Genomic DNA, 8610 nt, shown 5'->3' with positions numbered 1-8610 from the left:
CCGCGCCAGGAGGAGCCCCAGGGGCCGCCCCGTAGCGCAGCAGGAGCCACCGCCGCCGTCCGGCTGCGCGCCCGCCCCCGCGGCCCCATTGGCCGCACCGCAGCTCAAATAGGGCCGGGCCGGGCGCCGGTCCCGACAGCAGCGAGAGGGGTCCGAGTGCCGAGTCCGTCTTGCGGCCCCGCCGGAGCTCTCGGCCTTGGCGGCGGCGGCGATTGACGGCGCGTCTCGGGCCGTCCCGCGATGAGCAGCCCCGATGCGGGCTACGCCAGCAGCGACGACCAGGCACAGGGGCGGTGCTCGCTGCCCATCATGATGCCGGCCATGTGCCCCTGGGCAGAGTCGCTGAGTCCGCTGGGCGAGGCGAAAGCGAAAGGCGAGGCGGCGCCGTCGGGGGCGACGGGCGGCCGGAGCAAGAGCGAGGCGCGGATCCGGCGCCCCATGAACGCCTTCATGGTGTGGGCGAAGGACGAGCGCAAGCGGCTGGCGCAGCAGAACCCGGACCTGCACAACGCCGAGCTCAGCAAGATGCTGGGTGAGCGCGGGCGGGCGGGCGGGAGCGCGGCCCCGTCGGGTGGATCCGCGAGAGAGAGGAGCCCGGGAGGACCTCGGGGCCCGGGCTGCGGGCGGGGAGTGGGGCGACCCGTGCGCTGTCGGGCCGGGGGTCCCGGTGCGGGGGAGATGCCGAAGCGGCGGGTCCGAGGGCGAGGAGCGGGCACCTGGGAGGAGTTCGGGATCCCGGCTGTGGGCGGGGACGGCGGCGGAGGTGTCGGGGCCGGGCGCGGGGGCGCCCCGGTGGGCGGCCGGTCTGACGGTGTCGGTGGGTGCAGGTAAATCGTGGAAGGCGCTGTCGCTGTCGGAGAAGCGGCCGTTCGTGGAGGAGGCGGAGCGGCTGCGGGTGCAGCACATGCAGGACCACCCCAACTACAAGTACCGGCCGCGGCGGCGGAAGCAGGTGAAGCGCCTGAAGCGGGTGGAGAGCGGCTTCCTGCAGCACGGCCTGGCGGAGGCGGCGGCGGCGGGACCCGGGCTGGGCAGCGAGGGCGGCGGCGGCAGCAGCGTCGGCGGCAGGATGTGCGTGGAGGGGCTGGGCCTGCCCTACGCCGAGCAGGGCTACGGGGCGGCGGGCGCGGGCCACTACCGGGACTGTCCGCCGCTGGGCGCCGCGTTCGACGGCTACAGCCTGCCGACGCCGGACCCGTCGCCGCTGGACGCGGCGGAAAGCGAGGCGCCTTTCTTCGCGGCGGGGCTGCAGGAGGAGTGCGCGCTGGTGCCCTATGGCTACGGCCCGCACCCGGCGGCCGCCGAGTACCCGGCGGCGGGCGAGAGCCCGTCGGGCGCGTCGCTGCGGCGGCACCTGGCAGGCGGCGAGGCGCTGGGGCCGGGCGGGTCGCTGCAGGGGCTGCTGGGCTGCCCGGCGCCGCTGCACGCGTACTACGGGCAGGCGTGCCAGCCGCCCGGCCCGGGGCGCGGCCCGCCGCTGCCGCCGGGGCCCGTGGGGCAGCCGTCCCCGCCGCCCGAGGCGGCGCCGTGCCGGGAGCAGCTGGAGCAGCTGCCGCCCGAGGAGCTGCTGGGCGAGGTGGACCGCACGGAGTTCGAGCAGTACCTGCGCTTTGCCTGCAAGCCCGAGCTGGGGCTGCCCTTCGCCGGCCACGACGCGGCCGGGCTGGCGGCGCCCGACGGCGCGGGTCCCATCTCCTCGGCCGTCTCAGACGCCAGCAGCGCCGTTTACTACTGTGGCTACCCCGACGTGTGAGGGACTGGCTGGGGCACGGCACGGACTGGCAGGGAGGTGCTCGGCCCCCTCTCCTATTTATGTAATTTATTTTAATCTTGAGAACTGACAGGGTATCTGTGACGTGCTTGAGGTTTAAAAGGGCATGCACCCTCTCTCTGTCCAGATGGTGCAGGTCTTACCATCACTGTCCAACAGTGATATGTAGAACTGTTCCTGATGTGGAATCATGATATTAGTGACACACAGGGAATACAATTTCTGAGATCTTGTTAGAGATCCATATGCTTTTGTATATTTTACAGAGTGCTGATTTTTATATGATGGATTTGTACAGAATAATTTTGCACTTTTACAAATAAAGGGAAAATAATAAAACTGGTCTCTGATATCTCCTCAAAGAGATCTTATCGACCTTTGTAATGAATTGTTACTACCTTTTAGACTAATTTTATAACTAAGTGCAAGTCTTCCTTGCACTAAGTATTAGTTCCTCTCACACTTTCTGTAGACGTAGTAGCCTAAAAATCGACTTTTTTTTTTTTACCTTGAAGAGTAGAAAAACTACATGAGAACTCTTCCCGGTGTACATTTGGGTCTGGGTCTGTTTTTAATGGAATATTGGGCACACTGATGCCATTAAGAACAGCGGCTGAAGAGGCCAGATAAGCGCTGGTTTAAGTACCTCCTCAGAGAGAACGTCTTTCGTGTCCCTGTAGCTGCCTTTGCTGCGATGGGGGAGGGGTGAGGAGAGACGGTATCAGATCTTCGTCGCGGAGAACGAGTGCCCTAAATCAGGATTCAAAGTAGGTGAAAAAATTCTACACGAGCCTCTAAGGGGGGAGGCCGGCAAGGAGCAGCCCGCTCGGAACCCAGCCACAGCTGAACCTTTACCCGTACCTCCCAGAATCTTACTCTTTCTCTCTTAAAGAAATCTCTTGGTCTATGTGTCATAGTTTCTATAGACAGAAAAAATTTTGTGCTTGAGAAACATGCATGCTGCAGTTAAACTTCCATGGAAAAAGAAAAAAAAAAGACGTTTTCATTTAGATGTTGTTGCTGAGTCTCGCTGTTGGGTGGGACTGATAAATTAATTATGTCTATTGCTTAAATCGGGGGGAGGAGGTAAACAGTTATCTCGGTCGTTTGCTTTCCGAGATAAAGCTGTGGAACTGAGCCGCAGGGAGAAGGGGACCGGCGCAGAAGTGGCAGACTTGCTCACTGATTAACCTGTCTTCTACGAGGACGGGAAATTAAATCGCGTGTTTCTTCAAATTAAAGAGGTTTTTATTTGTACCCACGAAAAATAAAATAGATGCAATCTGCTTCTTTCAGTAAGAATCTAACACAGCCTCAATGGCAAAAATCGACTTAATAATCGTATACTGTGAGTCTTGAGTTAAAAGGCATCTAGACCCTTCATATTTCCTAAAATAGTCTACCTTCTAGTGTCTTAATCTTCCCATTTTACTTTGTAAACAGTCTTCAATTCTCAGACATATACCTATCCTGCCACTCTCTGCTCTCCGAAGTGTACACGAGAGAAATGACGTAATTTTGAATGAGGTGCTACCTCAGAACAAAGACATTAAGATGTTTTCTTGATACTTTAATTTGAAAACAATTATTGCGTGTTCATAACATAGGTACTTAAAGCCAGTAAATAAATATGCATGAGAGGTGTTTCTTATTGGTTGAGTTTTCCTTTTATTATGGGGTTTTAACCTACAGGATTAAATTATTTTTGCCCTTTTTGCACACGTTCACAGCTTTCTGAGGGAAAATCACTTTGGTTTTGGAAATAAATAATTAATACTCTTTTGATAATTTTAGCCACCATTGCTTTTCATTTTCTCCTTAGATGCAGGTTTTGCTCCCGTCCTCTGTCCTTCATGTCAACTTGTCAGATAGCCGAAACCTGAAGCAGACTTGATACTGTAGGAGGTCATGACAAAGGTTGAAAACATTCTAATCCCTCAAAATAATAATACCGGAAGTGATTTACACTAAATTGAAATAAATATACTGGTTTTGGTAAAAGGGTTGGCCGGCACAACAGTGTACCGGTGTGAGCTGAAGATAGGCAGATCTTATAACCACTCTGCACAGAGCTCTTGCAGACTGAAATCTAAGAAGCATTATTTTTTCCTGTATGCAGCCAGACATGTAGTTTTTTTCAGGCTCTCCCTGTGAGAACAACTGTCTGAAACTTCTTTAACAAGTCTGAAACGTGGCAGGTTTATGCACTACAAATATACTCGAAGCAAAATTTTCTGAAGCTCTGTCCAAGCTCTATTTTCTATAAAGCCTCTTGACTTTCCAGTTCTACATGACAAACACCCACGTCTGTCCTGTAGCCCTTTGGAAAACTTCAAACCTTCCTCACACCCTATAAGCACCTGTGACAATAGGCACATTAAAAGAAGAACTCCAAACTAATTAATTTTGTTTAGCAGTGTCTTCCTCGGCACGGTTCTCACCGTCAGGTGGTGAAAGCAGTTGCTACTCGTCTCGGGGTGCTGTGGAGAAGGCTCTGTGTGCCATAGACCGAGGTGCCTCCTGGTCCCCTTGCTCTGCCGCACTCTTCAGGCAGAGTCGGGATCTGCCACCGGCACTCCGATCCCAGCACTGCATCCAGAGCAATACTCTCCCTGGAAACCGCGTTTCTGGTTTACTCCAAAAAGTAAACCACAAAGGCAGGGTGACATCTGCAAACGCCCCTCTAATCTTACCAAAACTATCTTTCTCCAGTTAAACAACGACACTACCTGAGCAGCGCCTCCGGGACCCTTTCCTCAGGAGTGCTCTCTGAAGTTCATACAGGCCACTTATGCCTAAAAGCCCCAAAGGTATTAATCTCTTTTTGTTTGTTTGTTTGTGTGTATGTTTATGGGAGGTTGTCCCTCTCTTATTAACTCACCATGTTTCAATAGGTCCGTAGTTACATTTCAGTCTTTCTTACCACAGCCAAATCCCCTACGTTGGGGTCACACCGCATTTGGAGGAGGGGGGGGTGGGTTTTTTAGCGGGTTTATTTGGATGGGTGGGGTTTGTTTTGTTTCGGTGGTCTTTGCGTGTGTGTGTGCTCTCTCTCTTCTTTAGGTATATGAGTAGAAAAGTAAGTAGGCCTAATGTGAGAAAAAAAGATTTTGAACCAAGGTGCTGAATTAAAGCAGTTCAAGGTTTGTTAGAGCAGGTGGCCAGGAAGCCAGTGGGCGAGAATAACAAGACAATCCCTAATGCAGAGTAGCTGAGACTGGACATGGCAGGAAGCAGTGGTTTTATGCTCTGAAAAAAAAGATATTAACTTAGAGAATTTCTGTCCGTTTCGGTACCTATATGCTTTTCTATCTAGAAATAATAGCTAGAAGATATTAGCAACAATTCTGCTGCAGAATTTCACCTTGTATACAAATTTAGTTTACTTATGTGGCAATTCTAGTCTTACTTTGGAATAAATAGTTCCCCCCATCCTCCCACCGCGATTCACATTGCCTGTGAAGGACCACAGAACCCCCTACTGTCAGCATGCCTGCACAGGGTCTGCACAGCAAACCTCAGCCAGCCGCGCAGCCACGGCTGGCACGGGTTGGGCAGCGACAGGTCACTGGCAACCTTGTGACAAGCGATATTATTGTCATCAGGTGGCTGAGTGCACTCTACTGCTGCACCGAGTGATGCATATTATGAACAGGACTGTAATCCAGTAATTACACGCCCACATTTGCTTAACGTTAAACAGACAATTAATGTGTTGACTAATGAAATACTTGCGAGATCAGAGTTCAATTGCCCTGCTTCAGCTTTCCATCTACAAAAATAAGAGTTTCTTTCACCTTCTCTCTGTTTGGAGAGAGGCTCTTAGATACGGCAGCTGTCAATGTGTCCAACACAGTGCTCTGATCAGCCAAGGCTTTCTCGCAAACTGCGGCTTTGTAATTTTTTAAGTGTATGATTTTACCCTGAATTATTTACTCAGGAGGTCCATGGCATAAAGAGATTTCACCTAAGATATGAATCCTATCCCAGAGCAAATATTATGTAATTCCCCTTTTTCCTGCTGACTTCGCTTTACTGTGGATGCCGCTAAATGTATCCTCGGTTTTGTACATTAAGCTGGGAAGAAAAACCTCAAAGCCCACACCTTTTGAAGAAAAAAAGAAAATTATTGCCATCAAGAATAAGCAGTTTCTATACTGTAAAATGACAGGTTCTGAATGCGTTTGCGCCGGTTCAGAGAAAGGGTAAGTTATTTGTTTCCCTTGCCTGCTTTGAAGGTTGCAAAGCCGCCCGGACCTCGCTGCTGTCGACACTAACTCATGATCTGCTCGTATTCCGGGTTGCAGGGTCCCATAGCTGCTTGTGACGTTCCAAAGGTGAAGATCGGGTGGCATTACATGCTTGTGTTTTTTCTGAAACTCGTTTCAAGGACACTCTATTTGTTTGTTTGTTTGTTTGTTTGAGGAGTGTGTGATTTGTTTGCCTCCTCTCCTAATGTCCTTTCTCTGAACTGCTGAATTTCTATTTTTGGCCCTCGGAAGTCACTCGTGCTCAGGGGAGCCTGCTGATGGTTATGACGATCGGTAGAGCTGCTTTAGGGGATAAAACCTATAAACTCATGTTGTCAGGTTGTTATGCGGTGTGAATGAACTGCGAGATGCAACTCACCTCGCTGCGCGATTCTGCTCGCCGGCCGGTGCTTTGGCCCGGTCAGCTATCAATTGCCCCATTTCATGTCTGCTGAGTAAAACCTACGGCACACTCGGGAGACCGGCTGTCTCCTGTTCCGATATTCGGCACCCATCTCCACAGAGCGCTCTGGGCAGGGACAGCGGGCACCAGTTACCGGGTTAACCGGGCTGGTACGTGAGGCGCAGCCCGTGGGTGGATGTTCCACGGGGCAACCTGCCGCCGCTACCGCCCGCCCGGCAGCCTCCGGGCTGGAAAAGCCGCAGTGGCCTCTGTGTCCCTCTGCCAGCAGCAAGAACGGACAGTGCGGTGGAGGGCACGGTGAAGTGAAATAAGGGGAGGGGGTCGTCGCGCAAGCGGCCGGGAAGGGCAGCAGTGAGGCTCCAGGCTCCCAGACAGCCCACTAAAAAGCAATGCGGACTTGTAAGACAGGTCCAGTCGCCGCTGTCCTCGAGGATGTCAAAATTTTCTCAAAAATCCTACTCCAAGTTACAGCAGGGAATTAGCTGTCTAGTTTTTGCACTGGGGAAATTTAAAATACCTATCCAAGGAATACAAGTGATCCTCTTTTTTTGTGTATGTGTATGTGTGTGTGTTAAAAACCAGAGAAGAGTAGCTATTCTATATTGTGATAGGACAAGGGAAAATAGTTTTAAACTAAAAGAGGGTCCATTTAGATTAGCTAGAAGGAGGGAGTTTTTTACAATGAGGGTGGTAAAACACTGGAACAGGTTGCCCAGAGAAGTTGTGGATGCCCCATCCTTGGAAGTGTTCAAGGCCAGGTTGGATGGGACTTTGAGCAACCCGGTCTAGTGCAAGGTGTCCCTGCCTATGGCAGGGGGCTTGGAACTATATGATCTTTAAGGTCCCTTCCAATCCAAACTAGTCTATTACTTCCTGCAACGTTGAGCCTACAATATTGAGCTAACTTCTGTCTGAAGGGAATTATTTCAAATTTAGGCTGACATTGTTATGATTGTTTCCCGAGTAAGTATTCTGTCCCCCGAACTTTTCCTAGCCTAGAGGCATTTGCATTCACTTTTCCAGGTTACATACCTACGTAGAAGATGAAGGATTAATAACTCGCCTTAGTGCTGTTCTTTATTAAGAACTAACACAGGATTATATAGTCTCGACTTCAAGCAAAACACAAATACAGAGGTATCGGGAAAGAAACTGTAAGATAACTTAAATAATTCCTATATGAGAAGCTGGAGAGAGGAGGGGAGGTTCCCCGAGGGTGCTCCTACCCCTGCTCCCGCTTGAGGGTTACCGCAGTGCATGGAGGGAGCCCGGCCCCGCTCCCTCCCCCCCCGCACACCTGACGGAGATAGGCTGGCACGGAAAAGCGCGCCTTATAGGAGGCAAAAAAAAGGGGCGTTAATGACCGGCAAACTTAATTAATGAGGGCACGATTTATTAGTGGGGTTTTTTTGGGTTTTTGTCTTTTTTTTTGTTTGTTTTTCGCCTGTAACTTCACACCCTTTCTATTCAAATAAGATGTAATCTCATGTATCAAGGCATGGATACTTTCAGCTTGTACAATTACGCTGCACAAGAAAGTGCTCCAAAAAACACATCCCAGGTCATGCCAAGGTTGCAGGTCGCACGACTGCTCGTTTACGGGCAAACTTTGCATTCATCCTGCATGAAATATAACACATCTTCCAAAGTACGTACAGAGAAATAGGGTTGATGGCACTACAAAAATACAAGCGAGTCTTAGCTGAAATTGGAAGAATTATTACAGTTGATGAGAATGTCCCATTTATCAGGACCACTCTCACAATGATAGCAGCAGGACAGTAATAAAAATTATTTTTAAAAACTCTCCAACACCCTTATTTAGGGAAAACAAACAGCACTGTCTTCACAGCCTTTCTATATATTCCGATGAACTGAGAGTCGGCTGAATTTTGAACACTTCATGATTTAATGAAATCAACTTGCCAAGGAGGCAAAGCACAAAGAACGGAGGCAGCGACAGTGGCAGTCGGATGGGAAGAAGCTTCTCCCTGTACGAGGTGCTGCACCGCCAAACCGGGAGCGCGCATGCAAGCAAGCATCTCCGCGCGGTTCCCACGGGGCAGCTCGCAGGGGGAGCACGGGGGCGGCTCCGACCTGCCCAGGTGCCGGGCCCCACCGCGCCAGGAGGAGCCCCAGGGGCCGCCCCGTAGCGCAGCAGGAGC

At 51.4% G+C, this 8610-nt stretch overlaps 1 protein-coding gene across 1 annotated transcript; it reads left to right on the top strand.

The window, feature by feature from the left end:
* Positions 1–228: 228 nt before the first annotated feature.
* LOC113940883 (transcription factor SOX-17-like) lies at positions 229–2133 on the top strand. The gene is made up of 2 exons (XM_027632030.1): positions 229–532; positions 828–2133. The coding sequence occupies exons 1-2, from the start codon at positions 241–243 to the stop codon at positions 1751–1753; spliced, it is 1218 nt and encodes a 405-aa protein (XP_027487831.1). The 5' UTR covers positions 229–240; the 3' UTR covers positions 1754–2133.
* Positions 2134–8610: the final 6477 nt, after the last annotated feature.

This window comes from Corapipo altera, unplaced genomic scaffold, assembly GCF_003945725.1.
Source record: "Corapipo altera isolate COAL_440 unplaced genomic scaffold, ASM394572v1 101242, whole genome shotgun sequence".
NCBI classification, from domain to species: Eukaryota; Metazoa; Chordata; class Aves; order Passeriformes; family Pipridae; genus Corapipo; species Corapipo altera.
The sequence above is the reverse complement of the archived record's forward strand: the minus strand, read 5'-3'. Positions and strand labels throughout refer to the sequence as shown.

Bases quoted from the DNA above. Each gene is read 5' to 3' on its own strand.
- LOC113940883 (XM_027632030.1), top strand. From the start codon at position 241: ATGAGCAGCCCCGATGCGGGCTACGCCAGCAGCGACGACCAGGCACAG. The intron at 533-827 runs GTGAGCGCGGGC...CGGTGGGTGCAG, and splicing joins CGAGCTCAGCAAGATGCTGG to GTAAATCGTGGAAGGCGCTG.